This window comes from Cystoisospora suis (assembly GCF_002600585.1).
Source record: "Cystoisospora suis strain Wien I chromosome Unknown contig_2418, whole genome shotgun sequence".
NCBI lineage: Eukaryota > Apicomplexa > Conoidasida > Eucoccidiorida > Sarcocystidae > Cystoisospora > Cystoisospora suis.
This window is the reverse complement of record NW_027155217.1, coordinates 20,749-43,058: the sequence shown is the minus strand read 5'-3', so window position 1 is coordinate 43,058 and position 22,310 is coordinate 20,749. Positions and strand designations below refer to the sequence as shown.

General features: G+C 45.0%; 3 protein-coding genes across 3 annotated transcripts; all 3 read right to left on the bottom strand.

Moving 5' to 3' along the window:
• Positions 1-1,133: 1,133 nt before the first annotated feature.
• Positions 1,134-2,654, bottom strand: CSUI_005048 (uncharacterized protein). Its single transcript, XM_068065228.1, has one exon. It carries the CDS (start codon positions 2,568-2,570, stop codon positions 1,983-1,985), a length of 588 nt encoding a protein of 195 aa, XP_067922799.1. The 5' UTR covers positions 2,571-2,654; the 3' UTR covers positions 1,134-1,982.
• Positions 2,655-3,120: 466 nt separating this feature from the next.
• CSUI_005047 (uncharacterized protein) lies at positions 3,121-4,946 on the bottom strand (the record flags this gene model as incomplete). Its single annotated transcript, XM_068065227.1, has 3 exons — positions 4,614-4,946; positions 3,782-3,878; positions 3,121-3,231 (listed from the first exon to the last, which is right to left on the bottom strand). Coding segments are annotated over exons 2-3 (174 nt in total), but the record flags the coding sequence as incomplete, so codon positions are not given.
• A 526-nt stretch (positions 4,947-5,472) lies between these two features.
• CSUI_005046 (uncharacterized protein) lies at positions 5,473-22,115 on the bottom strand (the record flags this gene model as incomplete). Its single annotated transcript, XM_068065226.1, has 5 exons — positions 17,435-22,115; positions 13,254-16,953; positions 10,004-12,178; positions 5,923-8,750; positions 5,473-5,598 (listed from the first exon to the last, which is right to left on the bottom strand). Coding segments are annotated over exons 1-5 (12,753 nt in total), but the record flags the coding sequence as incomplete, so codon positions are not given.
• Positions 22,116-22,310: the final 195 nt, after the last annotated feature.

Here is a 22,310-nt window from a genome sequence, read left to right as displayed (position 1 = left end):
CCTTCTACGGTTCTTTACGGGGAGGGTAACGTGACCACCCCGGTATATCCTCAGATCCACTACATTAGAAGAAGGTCTAGATATGGATCGACATATCGATAGATACGCATTCAGTCATCTCTTGCCTTCCTCTTAGTGTCCGCTCTGCCTCGAACGACCCCAGGCCTGTCATGGCATAGGCGTGGAAATTTTCCACAAATGACGCTCAAGAATTCAGACATGGTAGTTAACATCGTGTTATCTCAAGCAATAAGTTCCCTCTCCTTTATCTCGTTTCGATTGCTTGGGCTGGCACCCGCCTTTCACACCACCCTCTTCTCCTCCCCCTCTTTCCTTCTGCTGATCAGCAGACGTATCCCTTCCAGCTTAACTGGTAGGAACAACACAATCTACTATGTTTAAAGAATCTACATCTCAAGTGAAGTCGAAAGAAAAGCACTGCCCGTACAATTGGCAACTCACTCAGTGCCAATGCGAGCTTATGGAAGTTTACTATCTACCCACATATCTATACACCTGTGGACGCGTGTACGTACATCCCGGCCGCTCTGTCTCAACAAATCGACACCCGGTCAGCTGCTTGACCAGGGTGTACGTACGTACGCCCCGTCCAATCGATCTATCTGTCTATCTCAAGGCTTCTTTCTCTGCTATCTTCCTTTCCTTCGATCTATCATTGTTCTTAACGATAGTCCTCGTGCGACTACACTAGTGATACCGCGATGAACCCATAGAGAAAGAATCTCTATCCAGCCTGTCCTGGCCCCTCTCCTCCTCCTCCTTCTTTTCCACTCGATCCTTCGTTCTTCCTTCTCTCGCATACTCTCTCTGTTTATCTCTTCTGTCTATGAACTCGCATGCAGTTCGATCAAAAACCGTCAACTCACGCGGACAGACAAGACTCTCCCCTCTTCCACTTCATTCTTGCACTCTTCCTTGTTAAGTAAGAAAGAAAACCAATCGAAACCAAAAAGAAGAAAAAGAACAACTCCATACAGAGCACTTCCTCTCACACACACGCACACACATACACACGCGTACATACACACACACGTACATACATACGTGCAGGTATATAAATGCATATATATATATACATATATGTCTACGTATACATAGAGCTGCGAAAGAGAGCTCATCAATAGAAAGGTACCGAACACTCGACAAGAAAGGAGATAGAGAGTTGCATTCATCACCCACCCCACCTTCTCCGAGCAACCAGCACCAGGGAAGGGAGGCATGATTAAAGATAGTCTTCTTCTTTAGCCTGTCCAAGAGAAACAGGGACCAACACTTCTTTTCTTCACAAGACGCAAAACCCAAGGAATCGCCTCCACAGAAGAAAAGAAATACGAGAGCAAAACTCTCACAGAAAGAGATAAAGGCGGGATCGATGCAGAGACGATGAGGAAAGAGAAGAGGGTGGTATACCCCTCTAGTACATCTTGCTACGCAAGACCTCTTCCTCTCGGTGAGGTGAAGAAGAAGAAGAGACCGCGAGACGGGGAAGAAGAACACGAACATCTGTCTGTCTCTTCTGGTGGAGACACTCCGAGAAAGAAAGACAGAGAGAGATGAGGAAGTCAATTCGATGAACAGAAGAGAATAAGAAAGAAAAAACGAAACCTTCTTCACACCTTCTTCCGACTTCTCTGGAGATCTCTCAACTCCCCTACCCCTCTGTCAGTCCGCTGAAGCTGCTGGAAGACCATCAGAAGAAATCGCATACAAGAAACACAGAGAAGAAGAAGAAGATCTACGTATGAGAAGAAGAAGAAAGACTTCTTGTTGGTGTCGTCCTAGACAAGTCATCAAGAGTCTCTCAGCTCCTCATCCAATCGGCCTCCCCTCTTCAAACTGCGTCTTCTTCTTGTTCTTCTCCCTCTCTCATGTATCACGGAGAGCAAAGAAGAGAGCGAAGAACGCGAGAAAGAACGACAGAAAGCCTATTGTTCTTCTATTTCTTCGGATCGTCTTTCTTCTTAAGAAAGGTGGTTATCAAAACTTCCACCTGACCTAATGCCATAGGCGATTAAGCTTCCTAGAGAACCTCCGTGAAGCTGTAGAGTACATAGAATATCATTGATACCCACAAGAAACTTTCTGCTCTTTCCTTCTCTTTCATTCTGCGTTGCCTCATCTTCTGAAAGTCTATGCCCAAGAGGAGAAGAAGAAGCATGCAGGGACATTCCTTCTCTTTCCTGTTCTTCTTCTCCTTGTCCTGCTGTCGCTTCATTCTTCTCTCGTTCCCCCTCCTCTTTCTCCCCCAGCATCATCATCGAAGATCCATTAGCTTGAAGCTTATTCTGACTGCCCTCTTGAAGCCCGGTGTTCTTGTTCTCTCCCGCTTCGAGGTCTCCTTGGCCATTGGGTGCACTGGCTTCTTGTAGAGAGTCTCGTTTCTTCACTTTGGTCTTCTTTCTTTTCTTCTTGCCACGCCCTTGTCTCTGATCAATCGATTCCTCCTCCTCGTCTTCCTCATCCTCTGCTCCTTCTTCTTCGACCTGTTCTTCTCCTTCATCTTCATCTTCGTCGTCTTCTTGCTCATCGTCACTGAAGGTTCTCCTCATGGAACGTTTCGACACCTCTTTCTTCTTTCCCTCTTCTTCGTCGGCCTCTTCACTATGGTTTTCTTGCAAATAAGACCCTCTGAACTGTCGAGCAGTCTAGAATGATATGCACGTCCTTTCTTACACTTCCCTCAATAAAGACGTCTTCATGAACGAGAAGAAGAAGAGGGACACCTCACCATTCACTACTAGCTTACATCAATCTCCTTCATCGTGAGAGCTTCTATCTCTCCACTATGATGAAGATGAGATGAACAAAGAAAGAAATGTCTACTACACTTAGGGACTTCTTCTTGAAACAGTCACAAGGACGGGGATGAGGTGTATGTATGTACAGCAGGTGTATGTGTGCCTAGAGCTCTATGGTCTCCATCTAAGACGTCATCTAAAGAGATACATACCAAAAGGGAGATATAGAAAGAGAGAAAGAGAGAGACAACGATTTTCTCTCAAGCCTAAACAAAGAACAATAAGAAGAAGAATCTTTATATCAGCCAGATTCATCTAACAAGCAAAGGACGTAGGAGAGAACGGCCCCCCGTCTTCCTACCTCTCCAGATTGGACGCCGACCGCCTTCGAGGAAGAAGAGTTCACACCACTTACACCTGGGTCTGAGGAGGTCCGCTCTGCGCCGGCTGTAGCTATATCACGTAACTCCCGCTGTATTTACAAGAAACACACATAGACACTTCATGAGAAAGTGAAGGATACATGCATGCACATACATATTATATATACAAGTGCGTGCAAACTCTTCCTTATCATCCGGAGAATAAAGAGGACGACAACCGCGATAAATATGATGAGATAGTAACAAAGATAGACACCCTGAGAAGATAACTCCCAGCCGCGGATGTTTCTTCTCTATACACATACACAGATCTAGAGCTAGACCATGGCGGTATGTATATATGTATATACCTATAGTGTATATACAGAGACACTCTCTTTCTCATTGATCATCCATTTTCCACCAAGAAAAGAGCTTGCTTCGTCTCCACCACACCTTTCAAAGCAGTCGTAGGGAAGGTGAACGGAAAAGAAGTGAGGGGTTTGAAGTGAGAGATAGAAACGCCTTCTCGACTGATTCCTCATGAACTCGGAGATAGGGAGGAGAACAGGAAGATCTCCCCCCCCCCCTTCTATCTGCTATCGCCTCTGAAAGGTTCTGCAACAAACCAAGGCGTTCCTCCTTCCTTTCTTTCCTTACATCATCGAATCTCGAAGCTGAGCCAACAGGAGCACACTGGCTTATATCGCTGATATCCCTCATCAGAGTACCTCTCTTCTTCGCACGCTTCAGCCGTCTGAAAAAAGAGTGAGAAAGAAAGAACAGACACATATATGCGTCTAGTCATTGTCTGCCATATGCACAAATCTATATATATGCATATATATATATATATATATGTGTATTGTGAATCAATCGAGTATATTGTATAGTTGATACGTAGAACTGCTAGAAGGAAGGCTGCGGTTGGTGTGAACCTCCTTAGCAAAGTGAGAGATGAACAGGCGATTGCCGCATATCAACCAAGTGAGAGAGAAGGCATGAGACAAAGAGATAAGAGACAACTCTTTTACTTCATCATACGCTTCGATATGTAGAGGCGAAGGTGAGAAAAGAAAATGACAAGCAAACCTATCCCCTCGCCTCCTTCTATCGAAGAAGGATGAGTAAGCGAGAGAGAGAGAGAAAAAAAGAGAGACGAGACAACAGGAAAAACACTCCTAAATAGGAGGAGGAGCAGTCACTACCCCAGGCTACAGACACTCGACATAGAGATAGATAAATACCGAAGGTTAAACTCTGAACGAAAACGAATATGTAACCTGAAAGTACTAGAAAGTAAGAAAATACTGCGAGTAGATAGATAGGAACCGTAAAGATAGATGGATCAAGGTAGACAGACAGACAGATCAATCGATAAAGATAGATAGAGAATGTGTTCTGACTTGCTTGATATGTTTGAATTCAGTCGGGTGATAAGTGAGAAGCAGAGATTTCTGTATGTATGAGTTAGCGGCTATCAGGAAAATACCTTTTATCAATGACAATCCATTCAGCCCATGCACGATGTTTCTTCTGTTTCCCCCCTGATGAAGAGGCTCCTCCTTCTCCTGAGACACCTGGAAGAAGTTCTTCTTCTTGCTGTATATACACACGGATACGCACAGCTCATGCTCACCATGAACCAACAACTATAACAAAGGTATACGCATTTACATGAAGAGATGAGATAGAGAAATCTAGATTCGAGAAATGGAGAGAGACGACGACAGTCTATAGGGGATCCCCGCTGTATGTCTACACTTGACTGATCTACCTCTGGACTGCCACATTCGCTGGGAGCATGCGCTTAGTCTTTGTAAAGAGGAAGAAGGAAGAAAGACTGAATGACACGAAAGATAAATGACAATACAACATGCTCCAGATAGATAGATAGATAGAGAGATTAAATATAGATAGATAGATGGATAGATAGATAGCGAGGTGTCGTTCCATATATATATCTACTCATACACACAAGGATTCATATGTATATCTCCCTCCATCTACCGTAGCCTTCCCTCCTCTCTTTCTCGCTCCGACTCCCTCTCTCTGGAAAAACGAAGACATAGATATCATAGATTCTTCTGCTCGAAGAAGACATTCAGCTGAGAGGAAACACTTTCCACTTTCAAAACTCCTGTTGTTCTTCATCTTCTTTCTCCTCCTCTTTTCTCTTCTTCTTCTTATGTATGGCTTGATAAGTCAAATCCGTTACCTTCTTTACTTCTTCCTCCCTCTCTGTCTTCCGTGAACTACCATGGCGTTTCTTCGTCCTTCTGAAGCACCTATCAAGCTTCTGAGAGCCATTGAATGGCGCATTCACTCATTCTCTTTCTCCCTCTTCTTACCTTTGCTACACGGTTTGCATGCGACTCTTGTCTCTCTTCCGTCTCGCTTTCTTTCACAGATTCGTTCAAAATTGTCTTCTCTTCCTTCACCTCAGCGAACCGGCGTTGATAGAGCTTCAGTTCTTCCTAAAGAAAGAAAGTAAGGGAAGAAGTAAGAGAAGGAGAAGAGAGCCATGGAAGAATCAGTCCCTGGATATGTATGTGTCTTCACTTCTATCTTCTCTCTCCCACTAATAGAGGACCGCACGCGTGTCTACAGGGAGGGAAGGAGAATGAAAGAGAGAGGAGATATATATATATAAAAAAAGTACGTAAGAATCTTTGCATGCACGCGTGGAGTATGTTTCTTTCTGCAGAGGAAAACCAAGAGAAACAGAAAGACAGTTGGTCATAGAAGAAAGAAAGAAAGAGAAAAGAAAGAAAGAAAGAATATCTCGAGTGTCTGTTTACACTTGGAGGAGAAGAAGAGAGAGAGATTCCACCATCCCTTTCTTTGTGTTGTTCTTCTTCTCCCTTTTCTGATCTCCTTTCTCTTCTTCTTCTTCCTACCCGAGCTGCATGAAGAAGTTTCTGCTGCTCTTGGTGGCTCAGAAAGATTTCCACCGTACGCCGTTCAGCCGCTTGCGTGACCTGTTGAAGTTCCTCCTTTTGTCCTTTTAGAACTTGGATTTGCTTTGCTAGCTCATCTTCGGTATTCTTGAAGCGACGTATCTCTTCTAGATACTTCTTGTTCTCGATATAGAGCCGCTTATTCTCTTCTTCGTATTCTCTCTGGATACGCCGAGAGAGTTCATCTGACTCTTCTACGTCATCTATGGAACGACCGACCGAGAGATTCTTTCTTATGTCATCTTTCTCTGTTCCTTTCTTCTTCTCTTTCAACGCTTCTTTCTTTCCTTCTCCTTCTTCTGTTGTCTTCATAGAGCACCTCGACGGTTTCTCTTTCTCTCCGAGTTGAGAATCTATCTTGGTATCTTCCTCTCTACAGTCTTTCTCACATGTCTCTTCTTTCTTCTCTGACTGAGGGAGGCGAATGAAATTTCTCGCATCTTCTTCTTTCTTCTTTTCTTCTTCTTTTGGAGATGGAAGAGAAGGAGGGGGACAGCATCGTTCTCCTCTATGATCTTCGGTGAGCTGTCCTTTCATCCTTTCCTTTCTTCTTCTTGTCTCTTCTTCTTCTTCTTTCGCTTGAAGAGACTGAAGTTCTTTCTGTTGTCTGAAGAGAAGTGTCTCTTGTTCTCCAAGAAGTTTCTGTTGCTCTTCGAGCTGTTTCTCTTGTGCATGCAGTTGTGAAAAAAGCTCTTCATATCGCTTCTCATACATTTCTATCGTTTCTTCTTTGATGGTATGGAGTTCTTTGACTTTCTCATCTTTTTCCTTCATTAGCAATTCCTTCAGTTCGTCTTTCTCTTTCTTTGAAATCTCCTTTTCTTTCTCGAGAAGATTCTTCATCTTCTCCAGATCTTTCTCATATCTTTCATGAAGACTTTGTAGAGCAAGAAGCTTCTCTTGTGCTTGGGACGCGTCTTCTGTCTTCTTTTCAAGCTGACGTTTGAGTTCATTTATCTTTTTCTCTGCGAGTTCCTTCTCTTTCTCCATTCTCACTTTGAAGGTTTCTTCGATCATCTTTCTTTCTTTGGTCGATAGATCGAGAAGATCTTTCAATTCTTGGACCTTTCTTTCATGCATGTTCTTCTGTTCTTCTATTCTCTCTTCCGCTTTCATTCTTTGAGTCTCGCATGTTTCTGCTAAGGCTTTTGCATGCTGTCTAGCTTCATGAAGTTCTTGAATATACTCTTTCTGGGACGAAGCGACTTCTCTTTCTTTCTCTTCTTTCCATACAAGAAACTGATCTGTCAGATTTTCTATTTCCTTCATTAAGTCCTCGTTGCGAGATCTTTCTGCTTGTATCATAAGGTTCGACTCATGTAGCACATTCTCGAACTTCTTTTCGGAAAGTTGGAGGTGAGATCTTTGTTCTTCTAGAAGTTTATCTTTCATACCATCGGCCTTCTTCAACCTCTTATACTTCTCACGCCAGATACGTATGCGAAGAAGAAGCTCAGGGCGATTTCGCCATATACGGCGAAGGTCCCCTTCAAAAGCTTCGTCATCTTCATCTCCACTTAAGCGAGAACAACAGGTACTGGTGACACTCGTACTATGCTTGCTTGGATCTTCATGGAGATCTCTATCGAGGGGATACAGGAAAAGATCTCTCGGAAGACGGAGAGGAAGAGACGAAGAGGAAGACTTCTCATCAAGAGAAGATGGTGAAGACGGAAAAGAAGAAGACGAAGAAGAAGAAGGAGAACACGGGGGTGGGAGAATAAGTTCAAGATCTTGAGCCGAAGAAGAATCGACTCCGCGATTCTCTAGGTGTTTCTTCTCTTCCCTTGTTTTCTCTTTTGACACATGTCCAGGTGGGAGACTTTCCCCGTGAAGGTTCATCTTAGTTTTCATATCTAGTCCTTCTATTTCTTCTTCTCTTTCTCTTTCTTCGTCGTCTCTTTGATCTCTCTGTATTTCCAAAGAAAGACAAGAGGAACTCGAGGATTTCACGAGGTTTCTTTCATGAGAGCTATCTTCCTCGTCAAGGCGAAAGATCTGAGGTAAAGGAATGGTGTGAGAAGGACAAGGAGGAGGAGGAGAAGAGAACTCTCTTCTCTCCTTGAAAGGTAAAAGATCGTGTTTAGAAAGGTCAGATCGAGACTTCATAATAGAGGAAAGAGAAGTGCCTATCTGGTCCGGTGTAGAAAATGAATGAGGAGATCTCTCTGACCTGCCATGATCCTGAAGATCTAAGGAGATGTTCTGTTCAGAAGAAGATATGATAGAGGAAGAAAGCTGACTGTCTGAAATAGCAAGGTTCTTCTTCTCTTCTTCTTCTACTCCATGTAGAGTGTCCTCTTGCGCCTTCTGTAAAGAAAGAAGAAGATGAAAAGACTCTACGTGAGATGGTGAGTCTTCTGTTTCCTCGTTGAGAGAAGAGAAAGAACTTCTTTTCTTCTTTTTCAGTTCTTCCTCCTCTTCTACGTCGAAAGAAGATCCGGGAGAAAGAAGAGAAGAAGATACAGGGTTCGACAATGATACTACAGAAGAAGATTTCTCTTTCATTTCGCTGGGGTGATCTCTCTTTCTTTCTTCTATGACAGTAGGTACGAGGGTCGATGAAGATGAAGAGTCTCTTTCTTCTTTTCTTTCTTCTTCTGACGCATGCGAATGTGCATGAAGGAACTCTGAAGAATGATGAGGGAGGGTCGTAAGATCTTTCTCTTCTGTTGAAGCCACAAGACATGAAACAAAAAAGAAGAAGAGAAGCCCCAGCAGTCATGGAGAGTGAAGAGACCTTCTGGGGTGGAAGAAGAGCACTTTCATGACATTTCGATAGCACATGAATCTCTCTCACATTCTTCTTCTTCTTCATTCAGCTCTCTTGGCTATCGCATCAGAACTACAAGAAACATTTACACTAAACGGTGTATGTACACCCGAAAGACGGATCCAGGATTCAGAAGGTGTACGTACACCCTAGCCAAAGAATTTCCAACATCTACCGGGTGTATGTACACCTCAAAAAGAAGAGTCTTGCTTCCATCATCGTGATCAACACGTATCCTTCTTCTCCTGCTAATGCACCTACTTTCTTTTGGACTCCTTTCAGCATCTCTTCACCACAGAAAGTAGATGGAGATCATTGTTATCTTCTCATGGCTTTCGTATGAATTCCTTCACAGGAAGCAAGTCCAGATATCATGCAGACTATAAACAATTTCTCCCTCTTCTCTCTGAGGAAAGTCAGACAAACTGCACTGTTCAGCAATTCATCTATCTATCTATCTAGCTATTTACCTATCTATCAGCTTTACTCAGCCCCTTTTCTTTCAGACTCACTACTAAGAGAGGGGATACACAAGAAGAGAAATCATCTCCTTAGATTCTAAGGAGAAACTCATGCAAGTAGCTGAATGTATCTATATGTTATGTACGAAGAAACTTTCTCCTTCTACTTTGAATGAGATACACCTGGTATGTTTCTAGGTCGTAGATTCGATCTATCTCTGATGTACCCACCTAGATCTCTCAATCCGTCCCTTTATCTGAATCTATTGATCTATGTAGATCTGTCTATGCATCTATCTATATAGATGTATCTTTCTATGTAGATATCTGTCTCCTTCTTTATCTTTCTTTTCTAAACACGTACGTGTATGTGGAAGCTTGTTGTCGGCTGTTCTTGAGGCAGCTAGTCACTTGTATGAGGAGACACCCGAGGAAAAAAGAAGACAGGAGACAGGAGAAGAAAGAAGAGAAGAGAAGATGCATTCAGCTAGTCCACAAAGAAGACCAGGAAGTATTTTTCTTCCATCCGGAAGAAAGAGTGTCTATCCGAATGGTATGAGAGATATAGAAAGGAGAAACCGAATCTTTTCTGTCTCCTTCACTCCTCTACTTTTCTCTTACTTCATTTTGATTGAGTCATGCAGTGAGTGAATATAAGGGCTGGTTCGCATGCCTAAGTAAGACTTACTATGAACGGATACAGGAGGAGACGAAGAAGATGAAGAAGACAATAGAGATGAAGAAGAAGAGGAAACAGATGTCGAGCCATTTCTCCTCTCAGGTGTCCCGTGAGCTACATCAAGAGAACTTCCAATATTTCCTCCGTCTAGAGCTTCAAGACAGAAGATGATCGAAGAAGAAGAAGAAGACGGTTGCGGCTTGTCGTCTCTATCAATATTTTCATCAGAAGATACCATCTTGAAAGAAGAGAAGGAAGAAAGAGTGTTATGTGGTATCTTCTTCTCTTCTGTCTTTTCTTCTCTCTCTTTTTCTTCATGGCCTTGGAGAAAAGACTTCTTCTTTTCAATCTTCTTCTCTTCATGAATGTCTTCCTTAAGTGTCAATAGAGAATTCTTCTCTAGATCATCTTCTATGAATCTCCTCTTCTCCATCGTTCTCTCATTCTTTCTCTTGCCCGTCTCCTTTCTCATAGGGTAACTATCAGAAAGAAGCGGAGATCTGTGATCTCTCATGAAGTCTTCCTCTGCTAAGAAAGGGATACTTCCCGGATCTTCTTCTTTCCCTTTAACCTTCCTCGTCTTTGTCTGAAAGACAAGCATCTCTTCATCATCCTGACCTGCTGCAGTTGTAGTAGTCGTGGTAGGAGTCGTTGTGAGGACAAGTGACCTTGTTGGCATATCACCTGCCATGCTGATATCTCTCTTTTCAAGATCAGAAAAGAGATTCTTTCTCTTCTTCTCTTCATCTTCCTTCTCTTCTCTTTCCTTCTCTTCCTTTCCTGTCTCTTCTTCTTGCTTACGCATGGCGGAGGGAACTCGTTGTTCAGAGAGGAAAGCAACAGAAGCCGCCGGCTTCACCGGCAGAGACAGAGGACCAGGAGGGAGCGGCCAGCTCTTTATTTTCTTCTCTTCTTTTAGGTTGGCTTGTGATGAAGAAGAAAGAGAAGACCAGATTTCTTTACTTTCGCTTCTTCGTAAAGCCTTAACTCCTTCCTTTTTTGACGATCCTTTTAGACACTTCTTCGATACACGCGATACACGAAGATCTCTATCTTCTCCTGCAGATTCATAAAGCAATCCCGCTGCCGGTTCCTCTTCATTCTCCTCATCTTCAAGAGATATAGCGGCTGACGGTAACGCAGACAGAGACAACGAACGTCGTTGCGACGGGACAGGCGGAAGAGAGGTAGAAGAAGAAGAAGAGAAAGACGAAGAAGAAATCTTCATTGATTTATGACTCCTTGAAAGGAAGAGAGATTCCGTTGTAGTCTTCTTCTTCGGACATATTTGTGTCTCTGGAAGAGAACGGTCTTCAGAAAGAGGTGAAGCGTAGTCCATATCCTGGTACTCTTTTCTCTCTTTCTTCTCGGCCTCTTTTTCGTGAATGAGAGTATCAGGAGAAGCAGAAGCAGAGAAAGAAGAAGAAACAAGAAGAAAGTCACCCGAGACTTCTTCCGATGAACCGTCGTACATGAGATTTCTTGTAGGTGCATGCTGACCTTCCTTCTCTTTTTTCGTATTCGTCTTCTCCTCTTCTTTCTCTTTCATCTTCTCTCTTCCATTTTTCGTCGTCTTTTTATCTTCTGCACCATAGCCCTTAATCTCGTCTCTCTCTCTCACATTCAAGCTGCTAGATCCCGTCTTCATACTAGACCTTTTTGCAGTTTTCTGAGCAGACAAGGAAGTCTTATCCGCTACCTGGCATGTATTCTCTTTGAGAGAAAGATCTCCTGGAGAAAGACAAGGCGACTGTGGAGGAGAAGAAGGAGAAGAGGGAGAAGGAGCTACAGGAGGATAAAAAGGAAGAGAAAAGCCTTCCTCTAATTCAATTTCGCGATGACTTAAAGCTTCTTCCATAGACAAACCTAATGTAGCCACGCCTTCAGGAAGAGAAGTCGCAGAAGAAGGGTGAGGCAAAAGTGAAAAGTTCGAAGAGGGGGGAGGTGGACAGGGAGGAGGAGGAGGAGATGACGGCGACAGATGTCTAGGCGAGAGAGTTTGTTGTGCCGAGGGATGAGCTGAAGAAGAAGAGGAGGAGGGTTGCTGATGTGATGCAGAGGAAGAAGAAGAAGAGAGTGGCAGCGATGGAGGTGCCGCTGAAGGATGAAGAAGGAGAAGAGAAGACGAAAGAGGGGGAGGAGAAGCAGGAGGTTCAGACGGAGACAGAGGCATAGAAAGGTCACCTGGGAGAGAAGAGAAAGAGAAAACGAAGAGAAATGAAGAAAGAAGAGTCTAAGACATAGAGAAAGGAAGAAAGTACATAGTGGAGGAAGAAAGGATGGAAGAAAAAGGTGCTTTTACATGTCATGGCTGTACAATATATAGACAGAGATAGAAGGAGAGAAGAAAAAGACGGGACGCGATTCTAAGACGAGGAAGAAGTGAAGAGCAAGAGAAAGAAGAAGGAGTCTTTCTCTCTTCTTCTTCTTCTTGACCATCTTGGTTCAAGAGAAGAGCCAGATTTCCAGACAGCTCACACAAAACTTGTACTGACTGTCAGTTTCTCATCAATCATCGAGATTTCTATTACCCAAGGAGTAGACTCATCTATCTATCTATCTAGTCATCTACCTATGTGTTCAGCCCTCTTTCTATCCGTCTATCGTTCTATCTCTTCATTCCAATCTGTGTCTATCTATCTCTCTCTCTATCTCTCTATTTGTCTACCTACCAACTAAACAGGCAACTAAGTGTGGGGTTCTAACACGAACACACGACTGAGGTGTCTGCTCTCTGGCGATCCCCACGGCCTGTCAAGGCTGGAGAGTGTGTGGACTGGCACATGCCTGTAGTATGTTTGAATTTATATGTATGGATACGTATGCATCTGTGTACGAAACTCTATGTATGAATGTGTATGTATAAAGATGTATGTATGTATGAAGATGGAAGATGGATGTACGTATACATAAGGACGAATGCGTGCACATTTTTCAGTCCTAGGTCACCTGCCCACATCGCTAGAATGTTCCATAGAACCGAAGTTCAACGCCCATGCATGCATGCGTTCCTCTTTATCTTCAGATAAAACTCACACATGACGCAGTTTCCTATCCCTCCCTTCTCCCTTCCCTTTCTCTGTCACCACTTGAAGAAATAGCATGTACAGAGGCATATACAGAGAGAAAGAGAGGAGGAGGAGGAGTGCCTTGATGAGCTTTGAAAATGAAGACGATCTGGAGAGAAGTAAAGGAGAGAAGAGATTCATCCACGTTCTAGAGAAAGAGAAGAGAGAAAGAGACGTCATAGCTATCATACCTGCAAAGAGTGGAGAGAAAGAACTTCTGAAGCTGCCCTCCGTTTCTAAGAGACTCTCATTCAGCATCATCGTAGATAGCTGCTCTCTTTGGTCTTCTTTTTTCTGAAGCAAATCTGTCTTGTCTCTACAGTCAGATCCTTCTTCATCTACTAGACTCTTCTTCCTTTCCTCTCCTGTCTTCTTCTGCTCTTCTCGTTCTTTCAGGCCGTCGTTTTCACTCCTAGAGACCTTCCTCGCACCCCCCGCTTCATTTTCTCCTGTCTTCTTCTCCTTCCTTCTCTGATGATTCATTCTTTCGTGGGATGTCTCCGAGTCTTCTTTATACACCTCCTCCTTCTTTTCACCGAGAGAATCTTGAAGAGGACATGCTTCTGCTTCTTCTTCGGTTTTCACTGTGGAAGAAGAATCGACAGATGCACTCTCATCTTTCTGTCTCATGGCTGTATCATGGAAACAAGGAACATTTCTCTGGAAAATTTCAGTCTTCTTCGGCGCCTTTTCTTTCTGCCGGCTTGCAGGTCCTGTCTGATCTTCATGAACATTCAAATGATCTTCCTTCTCTTCTGTCCCTCTTTCCTTAGGAAGAGAATGCAGGAGAACTGCACTCCTTGTAGTTGCCTTTGAAATAGAGACTTCTTCTTTTGAAAGAGATGTCCCTTCTCTCATTTCCTCGGGGGTCTTATGTCTCGAAATCCGAACCTCTTTAGCATCTGAAGTCTTCTCAGAAGAAGAAGAAGAGCCAGAAGAAGAAGAAGACGTAAGTGGTGTTTTCCCAGTAGTAGATATCATCGTCTCTTCAGATGATTTAGCTCCTTGACGAAGAGAAGACGATGAAGATGAAGAAAGAGAAAGAACAACTGAAAGAGAAGAAGGAAGCAAGTGTTCAGGTTTTCTCTCTTCTCCTTTATTCAGCTCAAGGAGATCTTGTGGAGAAGAAGACGAGGAAAAAGAAGAAGACGCTCTGTGTCTGTTACAGGGGACGCTGAGATCGTTAGAATCTTCCTCTTCTACACTAGGCTTCTTCTGTTTTATCTCTCCTAGTAGATCACCGCCGTCGATTGTATTTCGCCGTAGTCTTCTTGACTCCCCAGGAAAACTCGGATCTTTGTTGAGAGACTTTTCACGATCAATTCGCGGAAGCATAGAAGAGGGCAGAGACGACGACCTTTGCATCGGAAACAAATCTCCCTTCTTCTTCTCTTTTTCATTCTTCTCTTTATCTTGAGCGATGTCTTCGTAGACGCCAAGATGATCAGTCAAAGACACGTCGATCGAGTGATCTGGACAGTCCGGACTTGATGTATTTGCTTCAAAAGAAACACTTTCTCCTAGCTGAGAGATCGACCTCGGTTCTATCCTTGTCGGTTCTTCTCTCTGAATATCATTCACCAGAGACAGAAGAAGAAGTTCGGGATTTGTGTCGAGAAACTCTAGAGACAAAGGAGGCTCAAAAATCTCTTCTTGTCCGTGTTGACCTTCTTCTTCTTTTTCTTGTTCTTTTGCAATCTCCTTTTCATTTAGAGGGAGCACAGATTCTCTTTCTCTCTGGGGGCGGTAAACATATACAGACGCTTCCTTGATCTCTTCTTTTTTGTCTTCTTCTTGATGCAGTATTCTCTCTTCTGTACACTCAGCTGTTGGTTCAAGAACCTCAGGTATCTGACTCTGTATGATGGGCCTCTCTTCAAGGATTCTATGTCCTTCTTCTTCAGGTGTACATACAGCTTCTGACTCTAGACAATTATGGGCATGCCATAGGAGAGACGTCGAATGTCGGGGTGAACAAGATCGAGGGGACTTTCTTGATACATGAGGAGGTTCAAATGGATTCGTTGACGAAGGATTGATAGTGTAGTTCTTTATCAAAGGAGTAGACAACGGGATCTGCGAGGGAGGAGGTTTGCTTTCTTGTAAAGGAGAGACTACCGTACTTCTAAGGCTTCCAAGCTCGAGGCTTGTACGCTTTTCTTCTTTGTCTTCAGTAAAGATACTTATAGTTCCACATTTCATTCCCTCTCTCTTATGAGATTCTCCGGTCTTATTTTTTGATAAGGACGTAAACGTAGACACAAGTGATCCGCTACTCGTCTCTGTCGGGACGTCTCTACCTTCTGTGTTGCCGTCTCCAGCAAATGAAGAAGTCTTGCTTCTCAACTCCTTCTTTTCAGCGAGTCTCTCATCTCCCTGTTCTAATGTCTGACTCTTCTCTTTCTTCTCCCCCCCGTTCTTCTCTCGAAGAACTATTTGAGATGGTTGACAAATAGAATCTTCCAGAACGTCTTGCCTTAGATCCTTTATGACTCTTTCACCCTTTATAGCTATAGCTTCTGATACAGGTAGAGAAGGAGTCTTCTCGAACTTCAGTCTGTCGTCTTCCTGCTTTCTCTCATTCAATGGTGCGCCTGGAAGCTTCTTTATATACGCCCTCGAATCTCCCTCTTTGAGAGAATGAACTGAGCTTCCTTCCTCTTCCCTGGTCTTTACATGTGAAGAGTGTAGCCTTCCTCTGGACGCCTTTCCTGTTAGAGAATGTATTGAGCTTCTTCTCTCTTCTGTATTCGTCTGCAAATGTAAAGATATCTTCCCTACTGGCGCCCTTGTCAGATGTTCAGAGGGCGGAATCGAACCCACGTTCTCATCATTCTTTATTGGAACTTGGTCTAATTGAGAGGTAGTCTGACTTATCTCTTCAGTGTCTGGGTTTCTTCGTGTCTTTCTCGGATCAAGACCTTTCTTCACAGCCGAAGTATCTTCATTCACCCCTGGCGAAGTTCTCTCAAGAAGTAAAGCCCTGTCGCTCTCTGCATGAGCTTCGTTCTCTTGGGCTTTTCTCTCTTTCCTTTCGGAGAGTCGAAGTGGGCAGAGCACGCCAGGTGTCTGGACACCTCGGTCTTGACTTGTCGATCGTGTCTTGCTTCGAGGCACCAATGCTTTACTGTCTGTAGAAGCCTGTATAATGCCACGAGTGTCTTTCCGATTTTCTTTCCCTTTTTTCCCTGATTCCTCTGAAGCGATCGTTCCTGACTCTCCTACTTCAATCTTTCTATCTACTGACACTCCCTTCGAGTTGCCTGGAGTTTCGGATTCCTTAGATGCACCGCTTCTGTCCACAGAACTCACTGCAACACCACTTTCTTTCCTTTGGCATGAAACTCCTTCTTCAACTGACCCGACCAAGCGTTGCTTTCTCTGTTGTATTGCTCCGGGCTTGTTGATATCTCGAATAGGTCGGTCGTTCTTTGACGGAGGCTCTGACTTCACCTTCAATAATGATATGTCGCTTGCTTGTTGCTTCGCCGTCAAAACGACTAGTGTATTCGCTTTTGAGCTAGGTTGGTGATCTGATGACTTCAGTTTCTTATCGAGTTGCTTCTGAGGTTTCTTTGCTTTCTCTAGGGACTTCTTGTCTATTGAAGAACTTCTTGACGATGTAGATGGTTGAAGAGACAGTCGAGGAGATAGAACTTTCTGGAGAGACACCCGAGCAACTGACGCCGCACGATGAAAAGCAGCTTGAGCTACAGCACGAGTTCTTCCAGCGACTGAAGAAGCTCTTGGTCGCGATAATGAAGATGAAGACGATACTGATGCTTTTCTTTCCTTATCTTCAGGAGTAGCTTCAATGCTTTCGCTACTAAGACTCTTCTCTAGACAAGAAGAAGAGAAAGAAGAAGAGACAGCGGGTTTCTTCTTTCCTGTCTGAAGAAAAGAGGAGACGCACAGCAAAGACGCAAAGAAAAAGCAAGCTCGGCTTACAGTCGGACCGCAGATGCTGAGAAGAAGACAGAGAACGACTTGGAGAGAGGATGAATGGCATCGGCCTGCTGCCTTAGGTTTAACTAAAAAGACATCCAGGACATCTGTCTCTCGGCCTATACCTTCAAGATGATAGCTGACACACCAGATTGAGCTAGATCAACAGGACAGCACCCAAGAGGAGAGCGAGGAAAGACTGAGGGAGTCAAAGGGGAGGTATATGAGGTAGGTGCTTATGTATTTAATTAGAGTTTCAGAGAGGCCCTGAGAAATAGAAGGGGTGATGAAGCGTTCTCTCAGTTTCGATAGTGCACTAGACTAGCTGTAGTGACAGAAGAGTGTGGTTCACAGCATAGATGCATGGCGTTGACATGTTCATACTCTACTCCTGAAATGACGAGAATGTGATGGAAAGGCAACTTACCGGATAAACATCCTTCGAGGTGTAAGAGGACGAGAAAGAAGAGACCTTCTCTCCCTCGTATCGATGACCTCGTTCAGAGTCCTCCTTAAGATCTTGTTTAGCTGCTGTCGCCCCTGAAATAGATGAGCGTCTACGTCTGCTTGAAGATCCACCTGCTTGGACACTTTCTACTGGGACAGGAGCTCGAGAGGGTCTTAACGGAGTAGCGACTTGCGTTAGTTCGCCTGCCGTGTTCTTCCCCCCTTCGATCTTCTTCTCGGTTTCTCCTGGTATCCGCAGAGGAAGGCGAGAAAGAGCCAAGTTGGGTTTGCCTAGAAGAGATGTAGGGAAGACCTCCGATGAGCTCTTCTGATGACTTGAAGCAGCCTTTTTTGAAGTCGTCCCTGCAGGCTCTGAAGTGTGAAGCAACGTTCTATGTACGCCTGAAGAAAAGACTTGAGAAAGACAACCTGCTTGAGAAGGAGGAAGCTGAGGCGAGATGACAGTAGTGGGGTCAAGAGTAGCTCTTAAGGTACTCTCTGGCCAGTATAACAAGGGTGTGTCGTTTCCCGATGCCTTTACTTCAGGAGACAAGTGTTGATTGCCACCGGATTCCTGTCCATGAGAGGTGTCCTTTGAAGCCAATGAAGGACCTTGGCTCTCTGAAAGAGTTGAAAGAGACTGACGAAGATGAAGAGATATAGATGTTTCTAAACGTTCTGTATCAAGTGGCTCATGTAAACCCTGTTGTAGGATTGCGTTCGAATGTTCATAGGCGGTTGTTTGCATAGAAGAGTTTGACGGATGAAAAGGCTCGGGAACATGCCCGGTTTCTCTCACTGGATTTGCCTTATCCCTTTCTTCTCGAGTTCTCTCTCGTGTTCCGACGGTAGAAGAAGGGGTCTCTTCACCATGCGGAAGACGAAACTGAGAAGAGGCAGAAGTCGTCTGTTGGTGTATGCTACCAATGGTAGGTAACTCAGTCGTCGGTACTTCTTCTTGACCGGGTGTCTGTACACCGGAAGAAGGAGCCAAGACACGAGGCTGTTGAAGACTCGCCCCGCGAGATGCCGAGAAGCCGGATGAAGAAGAAGAAGAAAGGGAAGGAGGAGAAGGACGCCAGAGATGTTGAGGAGAGGGTAAAACTGGAGATGGACGAGTTGATTCCAGTGACGGAAGGGAAGAAACACGGAGAGACGATTTCCTCAATTCTTCCGTATTTGCATGTTGTCCTCGTCTACATATCGTATGATCAATCTCGCCATATCCCCCTAACAACTCTACAGGCCTTGTCTTGATGCGATTGTCTTGATCCCTTGAAAGATAGAGTTTGTCAGGACCCAGCGGGACTGAATTCTCTGCAATGAAGACACGAGATGCTTTAGAATCCAACTGTGATAAAGAAAGTGCCTTCCCAACATGGTCGTCATGTGAACGAAAAGGTGCTTCTTCTGGGGCATGAAATACTGCACATGAAGAAGAGGAAGACGAAGAAGAACCAGCAGGAGTAGCCGGAGCAGTAAGGGGAAGAGATCCGCTGCTATTGATGGGTGCTTCCGAGAGTGTGCTTTGTGAGTGGTCAACACGAGAGGAGCTTCTGATCAGGTCAAGATGGCCTTCATCGACTTTTCTATAAGCATCCTTTTCTTCAATCGTATTACTATCTGTTGTTCCCTTAGTGTCTCCCCCTAGGAAAGTGCGAGTTAGCGTCGTCGTTGTATCAGTTGACGAACGTCTTGAATATCTCGGAGGTGCTTCATGAACACCGCTGGAACTAGCAGCGATCTGCTGACTTACTTGTTTGGAGTAAATCACGTTATTTGCTTCGGCCCTTCCCGAAGGCACAGCGCACACCCCGGAGAGACTCGAGAGAGAGAATGAAGTTCCTACAGGAGGAGGAAAACCTTCAGGGGGGGATGGCGACACAAACTCGATCTGAGAGTTGGAGGCTGAAATAACTTGAGAAGAAGAAGAAGATAGTCCTATAAGCTGTCCCGTGGCTTGAGAAGGATGAAGAAGTGGTTGAAGGAAAGGAGAAGAAGCATGAGTGTTGAAGACAGCGTTTAACTCAGATGAATGAGCTGCTTGTTGTCTTTGGAGAGTATCACTAGTGAACTGCACTGAAGAGATATCCTGATGAGGTAGGCTTTTACTCCCAAGGTGAACTACCGGTGGGACAGGTGAAGATCGAGCAGGTTCGACTCGTCCTCCCTGTCGACCCTTATTCACGTTGGAAGATGAGAATGATGATGCGGCGGGAGATAAGACACTAGCTACAACATACACTTCAGGACTACATCTTGATAAGCTCGGGTGTACATACACCGAAGACACAGAAGCAGCCTGAAGCCCTGTTTCACTAAGACTATAACTCAAATGACTACTTGTATTCGAATTCCGTCTACTCACCACAGCTTGGCTATTAGAACGGACAACACGACTTCCACCTCCCCCTTCAGAGCGCTGTTGACTATCATAAAGGCTCTCCCTAAGATCACCATCCGTTGTTATCTTGTTATCATGGACGGAGTTGCTGTTGTTGCAGCTGTTGATCTCTCGCCCAGATAAACTGACTGGGGGGTGGCCTCTAGCTAGATGTCGTGAAGAATGGCTGTTTGGACCTCCTCCTTCAGATGCAGAGAAAGTAGTCCCAGAGGAACGACTACGACGGGGAGGACTAAGGCCTTCAGGTCGAGAAGGTTCCTGGAGAGAGAATGAGGGATGAGAAAGGGTGTTAACTGCATCAGGCTTGGTATCATCCTTCCAAAGACTAACAAGACTACGAAGCTCGCTATGAGCCGACGCAGATCTTCTTCCTTCTCCCGCTCCTCCTCGGATGCTGTGAGAAGATGAAGCCAAGGAAGAAGAAAAAGAAGAGGAACAAACGGGATGTGAGAGTTGGAGGGGAGCTCGGAGACTTGTTGTAGATGATGAAAGGGGCTGAGAAGCACTTTGTCCCCCTCCCCCGCATGCAACAATAGGACCTCCCCGTGGAAAACAACCTGTGGTACGAGAAGGAGAAGGAAGGAGACGAGGAGGACTCAAACTTTGGTGAACGCGAGAGAGATCGATAGGAAGATGATGTCCTGAATGTTCCAGAGAAGAGTGACCTGATAATACGCGGTATGGTTCAGGTAGATGTAGGGCGGGTGAAGAAATAGATGGAGAAGGGGAAGAGGAAGACTTGTTGAGCTGACTTTGTTGTGTACAGAGACCTGCAGTGGTAACCTTGGCCGACCCTAGATGAGAGTACAGCCCTGAAGTTTCTTGAGAACAGAGATTCACATGAGGCCCCCCAGAATTCCCACCTGCTGATGAGACCGGTCCTTGAGCTGACTTTGCTGCTGCCAGTTCTTGGCGAAGCAAATCCTGATTCTGAAGGTGAAGTCGATGTAATAACTGTCGATGTGCCTTTATATCTCCCTCTTGCGGCAGAGACTCCTGCGGTTGCTGGTGTTTCAACGACGCGGGGATACTAGGGGAATGATCTTGGCTAGACGGACCCCGAAAAGACGAGGAAGAAACGGTATAGGGAGGGAGATCAACGAGTCCGGAGACAGGTAAGAAGGTGTTACTATTGAGGTCACGGGCTAAAGCATGAGGATGAAACTGCTGCAGTTGGGATGTATGATGGTGTGATTCTGAAGGAGAGGAAGACAAGAGATTTTCTGAAACAATCTTGGATGTGTTTTCAGTTGATGCTCGAGTAAACACAACATTATTTTCTTTCTTTTCTGTGTGCGAGCATTCCTTCTTTCTCTGAGAGGGAAGAAAAAAAGAAGGTGAAAAAGAAGCCTTCCGTGTACTCCCGGTCTCTCCACCACTGGGCTGAGGAGGAGACACGGGGGGGACAGAAGAAGCAGAACAACCACTCGCGCTGCTCGATGGACGCGTCGAGGAAGCCGGCGGGGAAGAGGCAAAACGAGATCGAAGAAAGTCAAACATCGAGGGGTGGTTTGCGTTGAGGTGGAACACGGGGAAGGCGCGGTTATCAGATCGTAGAATAGTCCTTACAACCCACCTGTGGAGGAAACCTTTCTACTTAGGGTCTTTGAGACCGGGAGAAAGGAGGAGACCAGAGGCACGCGGCTTAGAAATGATAACAAAGATACACCGCGAGAAGAAACGAGAGCGGTTAAACAAATTTCCGAAGATCTAGAAACAATGGAACCCGTGACCGGGTAGCAGTCCCCCTGCTCATTCTGCACTTACGCCAAACAACCCACCGGAAAAACCTCAAAACATAAAAGCCGCACTGTCATCGTCACTGCCTTTCAGACATCCACGGACTCTCGGATGATGAGCTGAGCAGCGCTCCTTTACATGCATGCATGGGCGAAGTGTGTAGCACCACAGTTATGACCCAAGCTCGCCAAGCCCATGTAAAATAGCCGCTGTAATGAGACAGATAATTCTATTGATAAGAAGAAGCCTAGCGAGAATGTGGTAGTCCAGCGGTACTGCCAGAACAAAGGCGATGAGCGTGCCTGTCGAACGAGGTCCACCGCGCGAAAAGGGGATGAACAGGAGATAGTAAGCCGTTCAGCGGGCACGGCTGCGAAAAAGAGCAAAGGACAAGTAGGGAAAACGTCAAGAAAGAAGAGAACGGGAAAAAGTGGTGAGAGAAAGGGAAGAGTACCAAACTAGCGTACAGCGGAGCCAGCTTCTCCAGTACGTCCGACAGGAAGCCGGAAGAAACATGCCAACAAAGTGGGAAAGCTCGGAAGAGTCTTTCCTCTCGAAGACCTGACTCTGACTCCAACACGTGTTTTTCTCTTGTTTCCCTGTTTCTGTTTTGCTGACTCCGTGACTCCCTCCGGCCCGGTTAGGTAGGGAACATGCAAGATCTCTCCGTGCTTCGGGTGTCTTGCAACACGGCTGGAGATGGGAGTGGTGG